Genomic DNA, 20,118 nt, shown 5'->3' on the forward strand with positions numbered 1-20,118 from the left:
TTTTATGCTGATGTCAGGGCTGTGGAAACTTGGGAGCATTATATTTCTGTTTACTGCTGTTTGTTAATTTAGCCCAAACTGCATCCAAATGTTTTAAGTGAACCAGCAAAACCTGTTGATGTGCCAACTGCTCACACACACATAATCCCATCATGCTCATCACCCTTTCTGCATCTAGTATACTGTTTAGCTCTCCAAAATAAAAATAAAAAACTGGGCGGGGTTGTCTTACTGGGGTATACTTTTGGCGACCAATCAAAACTTCTCGATGAAACGCACCTGAGAAGCTGCCAAAGCGAGAGGCGGGCGGGCTATATAAAACCCACTGCCCTCACATGTGTCCCCCAGCATCGGTTCGCTTATAAGAGGCGACTGCTTCTTGTTTCCAACGTTACACTCTCTCTGTCCCCAAACGCAGCCATGCATCTCAGCACGCACGAGTCTTGCCATTCCCTCTTCTTGTTTTGCATCCTGCTGAGGAGTTGCCAAGCCTTCAAGAACGACGCAACGGAGCTCCTGTTCTCTCACGTGAGCGCCCCGGTGCCGGAGGTCCAAAGCAACGTCTCCTTGAACCGTCCACGAACCGGCGGGAGAGCAGCGGGCAGCGCGGCGCACGACAGAAGCGGTGAGTGGAGTGAGGGGACGCATCCTGTTTCAGAGGACCAGAGGATGCTCCTCTGCTTTGGTATTTTTGGAGTTTGCAGTGAAGTTTATTCTGCTTTAAACTTACTTTAGAGAAAAAAGTTCTGCTTTGTTGCAGAATGTGTTTTTTTTAAATTGCTTATTGTAAATTTCTGATGTTTGGAGGTGTTTCGCACGATACTCTATATCCTACCAAGTGTGCCTTTCGCACATTGTACACTGTTTTTGCATCTTAAGAAGCTTGAACGTTTTTAATTTATCTCGTTATTCTTCACATAATGCTTTTTAAACCACAAAGATCAAATGTCTTTTAATCAGGCACTTAATCCCATCATCACCATACTGTTCCCATTTACACATTCCTACATTCTTAAAAGGGATTATTTTACACTAAATCATCATCACCAGTTTGCAGACATGACTGGAAGCTTATCAGAGTGTCTAGTCTGGAAAGACATGGAGCAAATTTAGGGGTGTTATAAAAAGGAAAGATGGGCAGTGAATGCAGTGAATTTGAGCCCCCCCCCAAAAAAAAAAAAAAGTTGCTCAGTGTAACACACACCTGGTTGGCTGGGGTCCAGACAGGGATGCGAGGCTCTATCAGGCCGAGCAGCGGACTGGATGAAAGTGTTCTCCCATACCATTGTGGCGGATTACTAAACAGGGGGAGGGGGTGAAGTGGCAAAAGGGAGGGAGAGATCAGGCTGGAGCCTTCCTTCATTCATCAAACACTGTCACTGAGAAGGGAGGGCATTGTATATGGAGTTGTTTCAATGGACTCAAGCTTGGGTTACAGTGACAGAGGGGAGAGCAGTGGGACACTGTTTGTAGCCTACGGGAGAATAATGTTGCTGTACAGAAGTAAAGACCCGCTTCCCAGATTTAAAGAAGAGAGTTTTTCTGTTTCACAGTGCTGTAATTACTGAAGTAGAAATGTCAGGGTGCTCCTCTTGTATCGTGTGACTTGCCAGAGGCTGCAAAAGGGCTTATGACTAGTACAATGGGGGTAATCTTCAATCAGACCAAAAATTAGAGATGCAAAGTTGTTCTGCAAGGAAAGCAAAAACTCTAAGTATAGCACTTGATTGGAGCTTTACAACTGTCAGAATTTTCTGCTTTTATTTTTCACTTTCAAAAAAAGTACATAGAGAAATCTGTGAAGTAACTAATAGTCAAATAATTTGTTGCAGCCCAGTTTCTGTCTCACTGCCTACATCTCTTTCTTCATATTCTCACACGTCTTTGTTTCTGCCTACAGAGCAAAGTCAAATTGGATGCAGAGAACTGAGGTCCACTAAGTACATCTCCGATGGTCACTGCACCAGCATCAACCCCATCAAGGAGTTGGTGTGTGCAGGCGAGTGTCTCCCAGCTCAGATGCTGGAAAACTGGATTGGCGGAACCCATGGCAGAAGGTTCTGGAGTCGACGGAGCAGCAACCAGGACTGGCGGTGTGTCAATGACAAGACCCGTACCCAGCGCATCCAGCTGCAGTGCCAGGATGGCAGCACAAGAACTTACAAGATTACAGTGGTCACCTCCTGCAAGTGCAAGAGGTACTCGAGACAACACAATGAATCCGGAACCAAGTTTGAGGAGTCGGCCCTGTCTCCACCGAGGCTCCTCCACAAACACAAATCTAAGAGCAAGAGAAGGTTGGGGAAGAACAGGCTGAATGAAAACTGGCACGAGACTGAACCCTGAGAGACACTGAACATGCAGAGTGACTCTAAACCTCAAGAAGCTTTGTCTCAGTGATGTTAAGACATAACATCCAGAAACAGCAGTTGTGGATTATATGTGTGTGACTGGGACTTGATTTATGTGAACTGGTTCCTCACCATGATGAAGAACTCCAAGCAGGACTCTGAGGACTTTTCTTGACATTTTAATCCACATGCTTACAGCTAATATGACCAGGACTTGTCTGCAGAATGTTCTCCTGCCATGAGCCATGCATAGACTGTCCTCTAGCCACATGCATGTGTTCATATAGCCATTTGATATGCAGATGGAGATCTTTAACTAACGAAGCGCCAACACCAGTAAACACTACCCAACATCTTAAAAGAATATTGTGTAAATAGATGTACATATATAAAATTCATACTTTATAAAGTATGTCCATTTGTATAAAATTTTACCATGTAAGATTTATGATGTAATATATTTTATTTGGCAGCGAACCTGATAAGTGTAGCTTAAGTGCAGTCAGCATGTGGGTGAATCCTCTGGAAAAGCTTTGTCATCAATCAGTCGTGTAAAAATAACATTGTATGAAATAAATATCCCTTTTTATCATATGTGTTGTTTCTAGTAGAAATTTTTGGTTTGATGTGTTTCATCTTCAAGAGGGCTCTCATTAAAACTTAAAAAAGCCTCGGACATAAAATGCACCAATAAATTTATATTTTTCAGCTACAGAAAGCTGGATGGATTCAGCACTGGCATATAGCATGAATTCTGCCATAAATACATTTCCATCTACCTGCAGTGTAAATGGTCTTGAAACATCTCAGGAATTAGGACCTCCCAGTCCTGACCAGTGGTCCTGCGGGCAGGAGCTGGCAAATATTTCCCGTAATTTTTTTTGGAATTACTCCTTTACTAAAATGGGAAATTAAACACTGTAACGTTTAAATTATAGTAAAACAAACAATAAATGAAAGAACAGTAGATGAAACTGATTATGATGCTTCTGGATTCAATTAAATTGTTTGAGTATTGTTAACATTAGGAAATTACTGGGCTAATTGTGTTAATCAAAAATAAAAATCCCCTGGACTTTTTTGGAAACCACAAAGACATACGTACAAATGAATGCATAGACTAAAAAGTACATTACAGGTGCACAAATGTAAGTATTTCTAAAAGTTCTCACTTTTACATCCTGCGTTTTCCTCTTTAAGGACTACATATTAAAGGGAAAACACTGTTTTCTTACTTTTCTTCAAGTCACATAAACTTCACAAAGTGAAGTTCACAAACTGTGACCTTTATTCCTCTGTTGTGAAGTGTAGTTAACTTTTTAAAATCAAAATAAATACTCTACGAGCTGTTGTAAGTTCATGAATTATACATTTGCAACTTTCAAACGCTTTTATTTTTATTTTGAAGCGTTCACCGGAAGTGTGCGCCATCCATAATCTGCGCGCTTCACAGCGGTGGTTCCCTCTTTTCTAAACACGTTCTCGGTATCTTACCCACCCCGCCCATCAGAAGGGAATGGATAGCTTTGGAAAGTAACCTACAGTGAAACCCCTCACACCCTATCTGTAAACATATTGAGGTCAGTAATATGAACACGCGGGGTGATAACTGTGAACCGCACAGGCCCGCTCATCCCGGGATTTTCACAATGTGCGAGGCCGGGAAGAGCGACCACCACTCGGCAGAATACTGCGTGGACTTCCCTGTATCGGTGGTTCTTCCTGCCGGAGGCACCGGAGAAAGAACGGGACTACAGACACCAAAACAGTTCTGCACGTTTCTTGGCAGACCGCTCATAAGCTACACTATTCAGGCTTTCGAGAGGTAGGAAACGTCTACAATAGGAGAGGCGACAAGATTCAATCCCTGTTAGTTATTAGGGAGACAAGGAAACAGAAGGAAAAATGCCTCGGCTACTGCCACCATGGCCGGATTAGTGGCTCGGGTGGCCCATGGGCAATATTTAATCGTTGGGCACCCGCAGTGCACAGTACAGTCAATATCTGATCGCTCATTAATAATCATATTAAAAATATATATAAATACTGAAATTGGGGGGAATCCTGGTTTCTAATTAAAAAAAAACAGCTTTGGCAATTTGAATATTTGCTTTGGCTTCAGCAAATATGGTGGGCATATTTTCCTATGTTGTGACATTATATGCACAAAAATCAACGGATTGTTGATCATTTCTATTTTCAGTACATTTCCTGGATTCCATTAGTTATGAAAATAATTTAAAATAGAAAAATAGCTCATTCCCACTCATGCATTTTCAGCCTTTCTACAGCAATCATCCCTATCCTGTTGAAAAGGAGCTGTACTGAAAAAATCCAAATCTGGTCACTCGTTTTACGCAGTCCTGTATTTGACGTGCAGATGTGGCATGCATACATGTTATGCTTTGCAGGCGAATGAACCCTAAGATCAGGTGTACTGGTAGGGCTGTGCGATATGACCAAAATCTGATATCCCGATATAAGACATCTATTGTCCCAATAACGATATAAATCACAAAAATTTATCATTTTCTGTAAATTCTGTGAATCTCGGGCAGCTCGACTTGTGTGAAGTGTTTCCAGCTGGGCGTCGTGTACCTGGAGTCGAGTGTTTTAACCGATGCATGAAATGATACATTTTTAGACATAAGTTGTAATGACTGCCATTTTCTTTGTGAGTATTTATTACACAGCGTGCTGCGGGGAAAAGCCTGTTCTAACGTTTGAGTCCAAGGTTTATTTTTTAGCACCTGACGGCTCTTTTTTGCTTCTCATCCATAAATACTCTGCATACTCTTTCACGTGATTCAGTTTATTTTGAAAAGTCTCAACAGGATGTTGAGCTTTATTGGGAAAGGTTTATGTGGAAAATAAACAAGCGGACACGCGATGGTTTTACCATCGTTGTTGCTAATGACAACACATAAAAACAGGCACTTGTCCATCCGTAGTGTGGTTATATTAAATATAAGAGAAAGAGAGAACTTTAAGAAATTAATATAGCCACTACAGTGACCATCAAAACGATGAAAAAATATTGCCGTAAACAGTTTATTTTGCGACACTACGAAACAAACGATAGCGTAAAATGAAACGATAGACGTTTTATTTATATTGTCATCCGATATATATCGTTATATCGAACAGCCCTATGCACTGGTGCAGCGTGAGGAAAATAATTACTTGGAAATAAGTTGCATAATATATTTTTTTTGTTCCAGTAGATTTTTCTTTGCTTGCATATTGGGATCAGCTAAATTTTGCACAACTGGCAGAGGGGAATTGATAACTTTTTCTCTGTCATGCTCCTTCAGCTTTTCTAGCATGTTAATTCTACCTTTCTTTTTCAACCTATAACAGTCCGTTAAGCGTTTGTGACCTTTCACATGCTTTGTCCAATTTGGTGCCTCATTCTGATATACCAGAGACATTTTTGTGACTTATTAACTTTTGTAGGGGTAAAATCTGCTCACTCAATTTTTTTATTTTACTCAATTTATGATTGTCAAAGCATTAGGGTATATTTGTTCAGCAAACAAACATATTTTCTACAGATTTTTGGCTCAATAACTAAAGTGATGAAAAGATGGAGCTACTCTGTGTTGTGATCATTGTTTGACCTCCATTACAACAATACAAAGACAGCTGGTGTTTGAAATCTGATGTGTCTCCTCTTAGCTTGTTGTCAGTTTATGTGCCTGTCAGAAAATTAACAAGCCGAAAAGATACAGCCTGTGTGGCCCTCCTCGAGGTTACAGGGAGGCTGCCAGGGGTCAGGGGTTGCCAGTTTGCTGGTAAAAAGTGGCTTATTTGAACCCAGAACTTCTATTTTGTTCATGTTTTGCATGCATTTTACAATCAGCTACAGCTGCAGGCAGTACCTTATTAGCTTGGCTTAACATTTCTATAAAAGATGAGATGATACATTATAGTTATAAAAAAAAGGTGCTGGCTGGCAGATTTTTGAACTAGTGGACATCCACTAGTCCCCCTTACTTCACTTCTTTATGCTAAGCTAACGGTCTCTTGGGGCTACTTTCCTATTTAAGTCACGTATGTGAATTTAATGTAAACTGTTTGCAAGAGAGACAACTATATTATTTTTTACCCAAGTGCATATGTTTTACTAAATAATAAGAATACTTTAAGCTAAAATAAAACTAAAACAAGCATTTTTAGCGTGTTAATTGTCATATAAATATTATACATATTTATATTATACATGTTTAGTTTAAGTGGTCAGAAAATGTCATCCAGTGTTTTGGGAACTTTTCGAATCTTTCCTGACTTTTTCCAAATTACACAGCCTAAAACATACTAAATATTTGCATACTTGCAGTCCCAATTCTCCATCTGAGGGCTCAGCTTACAAATCAGGCATTTCTGAGCTGATGTTTCTTTTTCTTGCAGTGTGCCATGGATCCAAAGCATTGTGGTTGCTGTTGCCAAAGAAAACATGGACCTGATGATGGACATCATCCAGCGGTTTAAGCACAGAAAGGTTCGTGCGGTGCCAGGAGGCTCGACACGTCACAGGTCGATATGTAATGGAGTCCTGGCTCTGGGTGAGGAGGAGAGGCCAGCAGTAGGCAGACCGAAGGTTGTCATCATACATGATGCTGTTCGGCCTTTTGTGGAGGAGGATTTTCTGTGCAAGATAGCAATGGCTGCCAAGGAACAAGGGGTTAGTGTGATTAAAATGATTAATATTTAAAAGATTAATCATGTATTGGAACCTAACCTTAAATCTACTCAACATGTTGTTACATTTGCTGCTTATTTTGTGTGTTGTTTGGAACAGAGTTTTCATCCTTAGATTGTCTAATTTCCAGCAGGTTTCCTCAAACCTGACCTTTCCTGGAGTAATCTATTACATGGTCATGTAATCATCCTCTGTGTGTATGTTCCTCTTTTGCTTCTGCCTTGCAATGATTGTTCTTAAAATAGCTTCAAATATTAATATGTACAAAAGCTGGCTCATAGCCAGTAAAAAAGAGGGAAGACAACATTGGTTGTGATGCCAGTAATACTTTATTTACAAAAGTAAAAAATAATAAACTTGACGTCTGAGGAATCAGAGGTATAAGTCATGGCATGGAGGCATGGATAAGTGAAGTGTAAGTGAGTTGGTCTGGGCATCAAAGCAAGAACAACAAATGGAAACCTGGAGGTGTCATTCCTAGGAGGTAGAGAGAGATGACGCTCAGGCTTACTTGAGGTATAATGCGAACCCTGCACAGATCAGTCAGTGTGATGACTCTGTCCACCACTGGGCCTCTGCAGGAGAAAACCTGACAAAGCATACAGGAAAGGTACTCGGCCTAACTCGACTCGCTTATCTATAGGGAAAAGAATACAGAGCTAGGGAGCACACAGCTAGGCAGACAACAAGACACAGGAAGACTGTAACAATATATACATGAGAGGTAACGAGGGAAGGAGAAACAGATGGGGAACTAAACACAGCTGAAAGCAATCTAGACAACCAGCAGGGGGAAGGTTAAACACAATACAGGAGACGTACACAAGATACAAACAAACCACTATCAAAACAAAACAGGAAATAAAACAACTAAACATGGAAACAGCAAGGCAGTGGAACACTAAAAGGCAAAAGAAAACACAGAGACAAGACTGGAGGAACAGAATGGAAACAGCAACTGTTAAGAATAGCAAAGTAAATACTAACCCAAACACAGAACCACAAACCTAAACTGCACGTCTTGAATAATCAGCTAAATGCAAACAAGAGCCACTGGGAAAGTATAATACATAAAACCAAACATATAAACAATGTTATATTTAAAAATAAACACCAGTCAAACTTAAATCACGCCAAAAAACAATGACAAAAACAGGATATTTGAAGATGCTACCGTCAACTAGGAGGGAGTCATTACTTAAAGCTAGGTTCTAAAACCAAACTTCCTAATTTTTATAATTTATAATTTTCGTGTTTCCATTTTCTCTACCTGTCCTGCCACCACCACTTTTGAGTCCAATGGCAGTGTAAGGCTGGACAGCTCTTTTAAAGTGATTCACGCTCTTATCACTTCCAAATTAGACTACTGTAATTCTCTCTACTCGGGCCTCCCATCTTCCTCTATTCACCGGCTCCAGTTAGTTCAAAACGCAGCTGCGCGTCTCTTAACTGGTACTAGAAATTATGCCCACATCACACCAGTTTTAGCCAACCTACATTGGCTCCCTGTTGATTATCGTATCAATTTCAAAATTCTTTTGCTTACCTTTAAAATTTTAAACAATTTGGCTCCCAGCTATCTATGCGAACTCCTTCATTTGTATATCCCTAATAAGGCACTTAGATCTTCCAATCAAAAGCTCCTGACGCAACCAAGGTCTCATCTGAAGTCCAGAGGTGATCGGGCCTGTCGTAGCTCCCAGACTTTGGAATAACCTCCTCCTTGTTTTCTGTTGTCGTAAACAACACACATATAAAAAGGACGAATAGTAGTAGTTCTGGCTCCGGAGGTGAATTTCCCATTGATTGAATTTCCCATTGAATGAGGTGAATTTCCCATTGATTGAATTTCCCATTGAATGAGGTGAATTTCCCATTGATTTTCTTCACTGAAACATAAAAACATTTATAAATCTATTAATTTTAAGTCTTAAACCAAAACAACAACAAAAAACAACTGCAAGGTGACTTATGACTTAAAAAACATATTTATGTTTAACAGTAAAGGAACTCATTACAAATCCCAGCGTCCACAACAAACAACTTCCAACCTTCTCAAATGTAATCCTTTCCATTACTGCAATGTTAATATGGTTAATATTAATGTTGTATAATAAAAATTATATATATATATTTTGAAAGACAGAATAAAGTCAGAATAAATTTAATAATCTTTATAGTAAGTTAAAACACACAGATTTCTTTCGGCAAGTTTCACTTTGCTGGTGCGTAGTTGTGTATTTAAAGCTCAGAAATTGTCACATCATGAAAAATCTTGTACGTATTCAGGAAACCTCTGTTTTCATCACAGGAGCTACTGAGAGAAAGATCTTTATCCTCCTGCAAAAAGAGGAAAAACCACAAAAGCCAGTCGTTCCTCACGCTCGGAAAGCGTAGCGTACCTAAATGAAATTGCAACTTTAGTGCATACTTAATTTTTTCTTGTGCTTTAGCAGAAAACCAGAGAAGGCCAATTAAAGCACATGGTGTAAACACATCAGACATCCTGCTAAACTGCAGTTGGTGTCAAATTTTTCACCTGGTGGGTTACTACAAACTGTGTTTTATTTTTCTGTGAGGAGTACAAGAAAGTTAACCACACACTAAAATACAAGGAGTTCACGTTCTCCCGTCAAAGAAAAACCAAAGTGTTTTTGATTGCACCTTTCACTCGCCCCTTTAAAACCAGATGAATCCATCTTCTCATAAACTGTTTATGAGACCGACAGCTCCTTTGCTCCTGGCGGTGGTGTTTATGTCACTGGTAACACGCAGAAAACATTTAGGCCAAAGCCACAGCCTCGTTGATGAAGAAACTCACAGATTAGCTTCATTATGAGTCAAGATTGAAGCTCCCAAACTGAGAGAGGTCACACAGGTTATGAAAAAAGCAAGCGCTCCCTTACACAGGTCAAACATTTATGGTGTTTCTGAGAGTCCATGCGTGCTATGTGACGTGCATTCACAGCAGGCGGTCTGGTCTTCATTATCCTGCCTGTGTCCACGCTCATGACAGAAAGCCTGTCTCCACTAAAACGTAACAGATTAATTTTGATTCTAACAGCGTGTGTAACATACAGAAACACGTGTTTGCTTTCTTCCACACAGGCTTGCTGAATGCCTACTCCTGGAGTCTGTCTTCAATCTGCCACAGAGAGATGAAAATATTATCTCAGAAGTTGTTATTATTTTAAATATCCAAGGGAGGAAGTGCAGAGTGTGTAGTGCGTACTCTGGCTGTTCTGGTTACGATGGATTTATTGTTACTGTGAAGCTGCCAGCTCATGTGATCAAGGAAATGTTCTGTCCTTGAAATTTTCACTCTTGGCTGAAAAATAATCAGAATTATTTGATGAAAAAGTATCTGAAGTGAAGGCCAGTTTACTACTTGTATAGTAATAAGTCATGATTCATGTACATGTTTAGTAATATTGTTTTAAAGGTAACACTTTGATCATAAAGGGCAAAAGTTATACTAAAGCGTTGACATTAACTCACTATAGAGTTTTGCTTTGACGTAAGGTAACTGCATGTGATAGACCAACTCTGATTTTCCTCTTTTAAGTGTTTCTGTCTGTTCCTCTCTCTGTACTGTAGAACTGTATAGTCACACAGTATTTGGTCAGACTGATTTGTGGCACCCTCAGCTCATTGCACACTGCCTTGTGTGAATATTCTTTGGTTCCCTTGAGTGTGTCTAATGACTATAAGCACATTCCAACTCTAATCATCGCTTCATAAATATGTGTACATGTGAATGTACTTATTCACGACATTCACTTTAAATATTTGGATTTAATTGTACCTTACTTATGTGTTTGGAAGCAAATGTGATCCTTGTCTTTATTGAGGATTTTCCTGTCTAGACATTTTAATTTTTCTGCATATTTTTGCATGAATATGTTGATAGATATGTATCAGTGTGCTCCCCAGTATGCTTTCTTGTAAAAGGCTTTTTGTTTTTTCTGTAGTCTCCCTTCAAAAACTATTAAAAATTGTTAGAAGCATCTGTGATAGTTTTTTACAGCAAGCTTTATGGCAGTTAGGTATATATGTATGCAGAAATGTTCCATACATATGCATTTATGGTTGATTGTGTTTGCAGGAGCAACAAAAAAAAGAAAATGAAAACAAATCTGCTTTTTACACTGCTTAAAAAGAAAAAGAAGAGAGAGGAAATATAATGCATACACAAAGACATGCACATGCAAGTGACGGCGAGGGACTCATCCGTTCCATCAATGTCATCCATTTTTTTTCCTGTTAAAGCCGTTCTATGCAAACCTGACGATGATCAGATTTATTATTGATGGAGGAGGCTGAAGCTCAGGTGGTAGAGCAGGTCACCTACTAATTGGAAAGTTGGTGGTTCGAACCCTGTCTGCTCCAGACAGGCAAGTTGTGTAGAGCACTTTGAGTGCTCAGAGTAGAAAGTGCTATTTAAGAACCAGTCCATTTACCATTACGGACCCTAGCAAACACTTAAATGTATAAACCAACTTCAAGATGAAACAAAATGACTAATTAATAACTTTTTTGTCATATTTTGCCTGACAAACTGTCAGACTTTGCTAAAGTTTTGAGGACATGAAACTGTATGCCCTTGTTTGTTAATCACTGTGAGCTAACTGTGAAATTACATTCCATAGCTCAAAATAACACTGCTTTTATAGCATGAAATTATTTCATGTCCTTTTGAAGATAGTTTGGGACTGACTTCATTGTTTACAGAGCTTTTCTTGTTCTCTTTTTTCTCGTAGAAATTCTGTCCTTGTGAGCTATTGAGCACAAATACGTTAACCTAAATGCTTTGTCTTTTGTCCAAACAGGCAGCGGGAGCTATCCGACCTCTTGTTTCCACAGTGATCGCCACCACATCCGAGGGCTACCTAGACCATTCTCTGGAGAGAGCCAAGTACAGAGCCAGCGAGATGCCTCAAGGATTTACATATGATGTCATCTCTCAGGCCTATCAGAGGGTAGGACCTATACTCTGATGTATCTTTAACAAACAAATGGGCTGTTTGAGGCATCTTGTTCTGGGTCTCTCTGGTTTGATGCAGTTATATGCATGATAAAAAGAAACCTGACATTCTGTATTTAGCTAAGATTTCAGTTTACAAAAAGAAAAAAAAAACGAAATTCTTGGCTGTCAAGTCTTGCTGTAAACACAGGTCTGTGTGCGACCATTTCTTTAACACCCACTTCACACATTGATTGGTCAAGTGTGGGAGGTGGAAAAACAAGCTGGATTTGAGCTTTTCTTTTTCTTGTAGTTTGTTTTGTAATTCCTTTTGTGTGAAATGGTATAAATACCATTTCAGGACAGACCGTCTGTAACTGTGTGCCTTTTTCACCATATTTGGCTCTTCTCTGTGAAGGCTGGCTCCTCACCCCACTTTCAAAGGTGACTGAGGGTACGCATCAGTTTAAATATTGATGTTTAACCATAGTTCATCTCTTTCAGTTTTGGTCTTTGTTTTTCCATGTTCACATTTTGGACAGCGAAGACAGATGGTTTGAAAGAGGAGTGAAAGAAGCCATCTATGTCCACTGTGAACGACCATCTTTGAACAGAGGTGGTGGTTTACGGCACCAACTGTCTGCCATCTATAATCCAGTTTTGAGATCCCTTCCCAGACCCCTTAATGTCCACTCACAGGCCTATCAGGAAATCACATGAAGGGTGGGGCTAGACTTCACAATGGATTCACCCGAAACCTTGGTTGATTGTGATCTTCAGACCTTGGCTTGTGTGTGGTAGAGGATCAATAGGGGGTCCATAACCCTCTTGGGGGACTTAAAATAAAACCATAGGGCTTAAAATCTGGGACTCTCCACCAATTGCTCATAGAACTGTATTCAGTTCTATCAGTCCTCTTCTTGGATGAGAAGTGAAACCTCTTCAAGAAATCTTAAGAAGTCCAGACACTTTTCTTTCCAAGCTCCTTAGACTGTTTTGCTAAAGATTAATTTTAGCTGTCAGTACAATGGTATTTTCAACCAGAGAAAATATTACTTGATGCCACAGAATTGTCACAACTTTATAAATAACAATAGAAATTTCCTTAGCCCAACCTCATTGATTTTCCAGTGGGGTTCCCCTACCTTTTAAGAAACTTCCTTTTGATTTGCTGCTGCATGTAAATAGAAAGTAGTGGTCCTTCTATGCTCGCAGTCGGAGCTTGTTGCCTGAGATGACTATATTAGGGATATCTGCTCTCATTGACATCATACATAGCTCAGTGTAGAAAAACAGGACATTGGGAACAGCCTGAAGCCTGAGCGTTAGGGATTATTTGTATGATACTGACCTTATTATCTAAAACCTGAATGAAAGAAAAGGCAAAACAAAATAGGTCAACTTCAAAATTTGCAAAAATTTCTCTTAGGACTTGAAAAGTAATCCAAAATATGCAATTAAAAGTAAATTCATGTTACATTTGTATAAATCACATATATCAAAGGATGGACGGTCAAGTCCTGCAGGCATGTGTGACTTATTTGTGGTGTCAAATAATTACAAAAAACCGTCTGGGAAATCTTCTAAAATGACAGATTGAGATTTATGCACTAAAACTTACATGAGTTGGATGACAAAGGGCTTTATGATTCCCATACATCATAACAGACCCTTATAGTCCTTCATTGTTCAGCTGATATGCCAGAACCTGCAGGGTTTCACTCTGAAGAGCTTGTGGCATGGGTGCTATCACTTTCTCTTGGCCTCATCTGCATCTAGGAAAGAAATGACACACGATTATATTCTGCCACAGTGCAGAAGATTAGTTTGTGGAACAAAAGTGAACAAAGGCTAAGTTGGAAAAATGGTAACACAGGACTGAAATTACACAGAACGTCTAGGTGGATTCAGATTAATGTTCTCGCCTGTATAGGGTGTTTTACTATGTGTACCTGAAAAATGGAAAGAATTATACGCTGACGTAAACTGTAAATGTGTTAATTGTTCTCTGAAAGCAGAGGTTTATTGCTAAAATGTAGTGGGCCAACGAAATGTGAAACTTAAGTCGATGAAGTTGACCTTATTTATTTTTCAGACGCTCCCAGTTTACTATTTCAACCTTTACTTCATTAGATGGTTCTTCCGATAGCCACTTTTTTCAAGGGCACGACAAACTTTGAGCTAAGACGTTAAGTATGCCTTAAATTGGAGCGCCATGTGTCTGCAGTTATTTTTACTCCTGGCACACATGGATCTTCAGATTGCTCTGAGAGGCCTGTTGGCTTTGGCCTTCTCAGAAAATGAGCTCACTTTTCTGCAGTATTTTCAAGGCACACTGGAGAAGGAGGAGGTCGAGTAAGATTGTGTCCCTCTCGCCTCCTTTTCAAACTTTTCAAAAGAAGGGAAAGTGTAAGGTATCTGTCAGGTTAAGACTCTAGGACATGCCCATGAAAAATCTCTAGAGCTGCTCATTTGTAGCTTGACATCTATTGAAAGCAGAAGAACTCAGGGCTGAAAAGACAAAAGGGAGGACACTTTATCCAGTCCCCAGCAAGAGCCTTTGTACCAGGAGAAAATGCTAAAGGTTAAATTACCACAAAACCAAGAGCATATTTCTGCTGTAATTTCTCTCTGCAGTTCCATGGTCCCAGATATAAAAGACTCCCCTCTCTTTTATAGCTTGATAAAATATTACCCTGCTATAATCTCAGGTAGCCTGAATTTGTCTTTGTAGTAGAGAAAACCTCATCGCCTCAATCCAAACTTGCATGTGATCTTCAGAAACTGAGCCAGCAAAGCACAAATAAAATATTCATTGTTAAAATTAACTCTAATGAGTTTAGGGAGGGAAATGACACAGAGTAACAAGGACATAAAAACACTAGAACATTAGTCTAATTGCTCTAATCAGCATAGTTTCCAGCAACAGACAGCAAAAAACGCTCATATAAACCCATTGCACTCTACCTGCTCCGACCCAAACAGCAAGCAGACACAGTTAGTGAAGAATTTAGCAGCTAAATATGGAAGTATTTTCCTTGGAGTTGATATTGTTATTCAGTGCTGTTTAATGTTGGTTCGTATCTGCTGGATGTGTTCTTAAGCAACTCTTTGCTATAACCCAAGGCCTTTTTTGCCTAATTAAAGCTAAACTTTTTATTTTTTAAACTGAAATAATAAAAACTAAGTAAAACAGTACTGTGTTCTTAAGATAGCTAATTAAAATCAAATGTATGTATAGACAATGACTTTAGTTTTAGTCTCGGTCAATTTGGTCAAAACCAGAAAACCATCCTGAGGAGGCTTTAGTGATTATCTTTATTGCAACTGTGACCTTTACATTACTGTAAGTCGGTCATTTTTAATGTAATCCATGTTTTCAGACACTTAAATTGTGCCCCTGAAAACTACACTACATGGACAAAATTACAGGGGCACACCTGTTAATCTCTGAATTCAGGTCTTTTCAGTCCCATTGCTGCAGGTGTATACATTCAGTCACCTAGCCATGCAGTCTGCCTTTACAAACTTTTTGAAAGAATGGGTCAGTCTACAGCAGAGGTTCCCAAAGTGTGGGGCCCGCCCCCTAGAGGGGGCGCAGAGCCATTGCAGGGGGGGCGCGGTATGAAAAGAAAAAAAAAAGAACGCTTGGACACTGCTAGCATAATGGACAGGTTTTTGACGGGACTCCCACACAAACACAAAGCAGGAGATGAAGCATTGCCAGATATGTTTCCAAACCAACTTCCTTCCAAGCCAAATACAAGAAAATATGATGAAGCATATCTTCCCTTTGGTTTCACCTGCACAAGTGCCAAGGTAGGTCTCCCCTGCAGAATTGGTTTTCCCATCGTCCGGAGCACGCGCTGGGCTCTCCAAATCACGGACAAACAGTATCTCACATTTTTGATTTTTAGTTCACAAACACTTCTTGTAATGACTAACTACTCCTGACATTTTGGAGATGTTAGCTCGTTATACAGTAGAGTTACAGTGGGATACAAATAGTATCAGGCTCATCCCCCCGGTTTAAATCATGGACAAACAGTATCCCACAGTTGTTTATGTTTTTGAACCCATTTTGCACAGAGAGACATTTTTTGAAAAATGTATTGATAGCAATGTTGAATATTATTACACAGGAAAAAAACAACTACACGTAAAATAATCACACCGTGACGCCTCTGCCTTTGTAAATGGAGGGACAGTAACTGCGTGTGTATATAAAACCTGAAGATAGTCAGATTAACAGTAACAGTATTTTGTCTCTATCTGCCATTCTGAAATTCATCTCATGTAAACAATAACGTGGCGCACAGCGTGACGTGAAAAAAGGCACATACCTTTGACGTTTCATGACGAAGTCTGTATTCCTCGTCCACACCTAAATGCCATTTACGTGTGGACGAAAGACCCAAACGCACAGAAACAGCTGCGTTTTTAAAAATACCCATGTAGGTGTGGACGTATCGTAAAAGAGTTAGTAGTGTATTTTATTACTACCTGTAATTTATTGCAGTTTACTTGTATCTGCTTAATTGTTTACTAAATGGTTGAGGTGTGAAATAAACCGCAATGGAGTTTGAAAACAAAATATGGGTGTGTGTGGTTGGAGCATGTGTTTGTGCGGGTGGTGGGTGTTTAGGTGGTGGGGGGGCGCGAACATTTTTATTGTAAAACAAAGGGGGACCTAGCAAAAAAAGTTTGGGAACCACTGGTCTACAGAGTTCATGAAATCTGAGTGTGGTACTGTAATATATTGTGTAAGTGAAGTGACAGACCACGTAGAGTTACAGAGTGACTGAGTGCTGAAGCATACAGGGAATAAAAGACTGGTGACACTGTAATTGCAGAGATCCTATCCTACACTGGTATTAACATCAGCATAAAACTGTGTGCAGGGACCTTCAAGGCATGGGTTTCCATTGTCAAGCAGCTTCTGTAGGCGTAATGTGTAGATGGCCAATACTTTTTTCCATGTAGCGTATACTCCAACCTAAACTAAAACTCATGCTGAAACATATAAGAGTAAAACTAAAGCTAAAGTCTTTCGAAACAATGAAAACTAAACTGAAAGAGGCAAAATCTCTCTGGAAGCTAAGTTGAATTGCAAACAAAAAAAAACCTAAACTATAAAACTTAAACCAAAACAACTGATACACTTGGTTAATTTTAAGATCCACCTTTTTTTGAAGTCCTTACACTGCAGTGTAAAAAAGATACAGTTGTGAGACATACAATTTTGGCCATTCCTTTAACAATTTATTTATTGTTAAAGGAATTTATTTCAGACGAAAACCTCAGAGCCTGCTAACCTTTTAACCTTGACAAAATAACCAAAAAAGCTCCTTTAAGACCTCTGTACACCACATCTTCAGCACCAAATAAAACATATCACATCTCTCACAACAATGTGGGAAAATGTCTTATGAACCTGATGAAACCAGTGTTGCACATTTTAAATCTTATTTCAGAAAGATAAGAGGGCTACAATTCCAAGAGCGCATTAGCCAAAGAAAACAGCGTCCTGTGAAGCATCCGTTGAAAAATGTGGTGACGGCAGCTTTGTTTTATGAAACCTTTACTGTGTAAACATTGTCACAGTATGGAGAGTGAAATAAAAGGCTCCAGATATGGAAATCTTTTCAGCTGAAAGTCTAACCGGTGTTGCACAAAGCCAACTTATCTGAGGAGCGCCCAGAGGAAAGAAGTACCTTATTTAGCAATTTGCACATCATACCAGCAGTACATAATAAATTAGATTGTACCTGAAGTCTTTTAGTAATAAAAGTGTAAGATAATTCTTAAACACAGGTGCACTAAGTTAACTAAAATCTTTCAAACCAATAAAAAGAGTCAACGCAAGAAGTATCTATAAGAACTGTTTCACATTTGGTGCTTCTGCTTAGCGTAGAAATCGTAGAAGTCATCATTTAGTTCACTAGTTTAAGAATTTGGTGCACAATGAACTTTCTCAACAACTACATGTTAAATGTCTAGGAAATTTGGGTTGGAAATGAAATGTCTCGAGGGGGTTGTTTATTATGATTTTGGTAATTGGTATAATCAAGTTTAGGTTCCCCATAGGCCATGGACAAGCATCTCAAGGTATAATGACCACATGTCCACAAATACTGGGAACAGTAGTAGAAGCCAAAAATCAAATTTTCTGGCTGATGTGAAATTTACTGAGTTAATTAATTCTTCACGTTCCTCAGAGGATAAACAGTTTGGATGTGTTTTTGATGTCCCAAGACAAGATATTTCTCTCTGGCAGCACATATGATTTAAAACTCCAAACAATACAACAAGTGATTGATTAAGCCACTCAGTGGTTGTTCTTCAAGCTTTTTGTGTTGATTTAGGCAACATTTGTTTTACTGTAGGTGTTGAAGATTGGATCAATGAAGAAAAGTAATGCTGTTTGCTTTCTGCATGGGCTGCTTTTCACAAAGACTGCTTGAAAATGGCTCTTGTCTGGTATAATTCTGATATTAGCTGGCATGGTGAAAACGGTTTTGGCAGTCACTGTCTGAGATTTCACAACAAAGGCATGAATCTAATATTTTTAGCCCCTCTACTATAGATTATGTCTAAAAGATGGATGTAGCCATGATGACTTCATCAAAGGACTGGATAAGTGTGTGTTTTAACAATGCCGTGGTTTTTTAAAGGTAGAGATGACCATATTTTGCTGCTGGCAGTACCTGCTAATTGGTGCAAAATTCGAGCACATACTATTTGGATGCTCTCTACTTCAAAGCACACTATATTAATTCAATTAAGAAGGCTTCAAAAGGCCCCAGCACCACAAACACAGGCTGAGAATTGTGGGTACAACTGTTAATCAAAGTGGTCCACACCCTTATCTAACAAAAATAGAGACCTTAACAACATTCAGACTGGTGAATTATAATTTACTCACTGAAATATTCTTAATGAAATGTTATGAAGTAGGAAACTACCCATACCTACCTGTAAACCTTTTCTGCTCTAAAGTTGGGCATTTTAACCTGGTAGTTTATGGGTACTCAGTCAGGCAGCCTCAAGTGTCCAGCTGGAGGAATTGCAGTTTTTGAAATTTATGTGTTGGATTCATTTTTCAACCCTGAGGTTTCTGCTTGTCCTTTACTGGCTCTTTAAATATGAGTAATCGTCCTGTTACTCAACTCAGATTGTGGTAAAAGGAGGATTACAAAACAGAACATTTTCAAACTTTTGTACAAATCTGTTAGTAAGAACATATTTTATGTGAAGCAGAGCATACACTGTGGTGGAACAATGGCACGTACCTTCATTCCGCTGAGTTTGATGGAAATACACTGGTGTCAGCGACTGTCCACAGCATCTGCTCTCTCTTGTGTCCCCTCTGCAGTGCAGTGAGTCAGACTTCGAGTTTGGCACAGAGTGTCTCCATCTGGCTCTGCAGTACTGTGGCACCAATGCCAAGCTCATTGAGGGTCCGCCAACTCTGTGGAAGGTGAGCTCACCAGGGGCCTGCTTTGGGTTTGGGATCGAGGATTTTGTGACATTTTGGCTAGCACAACTGCACGCCACTGATTTATCAAATGAGTAAAGATAAATCATGAATTGAAAGTTTGTGGGTGCTGGCAAAAAAGGAAACACTAATAAATTGACTGTGACATCCAGGATAAGCATATAGAAATTAGGCTAACTACTGTATTAACGTTTTCTTCTCAGTTTTCTGTGTGATCCATTCTTAATGGCGCGTGTTTTTTTTAGTTAGACGTAATGTTAACTTGATATGAAGGCAATTTGGTTTTACATGCTGAAGGCTCTGCTCCATTATAACAGGTTGAATTTACTTTGCGGTGCTCAAAGCAGCACAACAGTGACCCACTGAGTCAGAGTTACGATGGATCGCTAACCCTTTTTTTAGCAGGTAGTTTGAATATTTATGGAGTCAAAAACTAAATCAAGAATCGTACATGTGTTATGAAACTGTGAGATAATGCATTATAAAACAGAGTGTAGTCTCAGATGATATCGTTTTTGCACAAGGGATACATTTGTGGTGCTGTTTGAGCACCTCAGTTTTACTTTCAAAGTAGGAACATATTCTATGGCAAACTAACAGAAGT

General features: G+C 39.4%; 2 protein-coding genes across 3 annotated transcripts in view; both read left to right on the top strand.

The window, feature by feature from the left end:
• Positions 1 to 329: 329 nt before the first annotated feature.
• sostdc1a (sclerostin domain containing 1a) lies at positions 330 to 2,945 on the top strand. The gene is made up of 2 exons (XM_063486824.1): positions 330 to 625; positions 1,901 to 2,945. The coding sequence occupies exons 1-2, from the start codon at positions 421 to 423 to the stop codon at positions 2,344 to 2,346; spliced, it is 651 nt and encodes a 216-aa protein (XP_063342894.1). The 5' UTR covers positions 330 to 420; the 3' UTR covers positions 2,347 to 2,945.
• An 864-nt stretch (positions 2,946 to 3,809) lies between these two features.
• Positions 3,810 to 20,118, top strand: part of crppa (CDP-L-ribitol pyrophosphorylase A) — a 52,710-nt gene continuing 36,401 nt past the window's right edge. For both annotated transcript variants that reach the window (XM_063486522.1, XM_063486523.1), the window contains exons 1-4: positions 3,810 to 4,176; positions 6,762 to 7,035; positions 11,883 to 12,032; positions 19,392 to 19,496. In XM_063486522.1, coding sequence (XP_063342592.1) covers positions 3,941 to 4,176; positions 6,762 to 7,035; positions 11,883 to 12,032; positions 19,392 to 19,496 — 765 coding nt within the window. In that variant the 5' untranslated portion in view covers positions 3,810 to 3,940. The remainder of the gene's footprint in view (positions 4,177 to 6,761; positions 7,036 to 11,882; positions 12,033 to 19,391; positions 19,497 to 20,118) is intronic.

Source organism: Pelmatolapia mariae, linkage group LG10_11 (assembly GCF_036321145.2).
Source record: "Pelmatolapia mariae isolate MD_Pm_ZW linkage group LG10_11, Pm_UMD_F_2, whole genome shotgun sequence".
Taxonomy (NCBI): domain Eukaryota; kingdom Metazoa; phylum Chordata; class Actinopteri; order Cichliformes; family Cichlidae; genus Pelmatolapia; species Pelmatolapia mariae.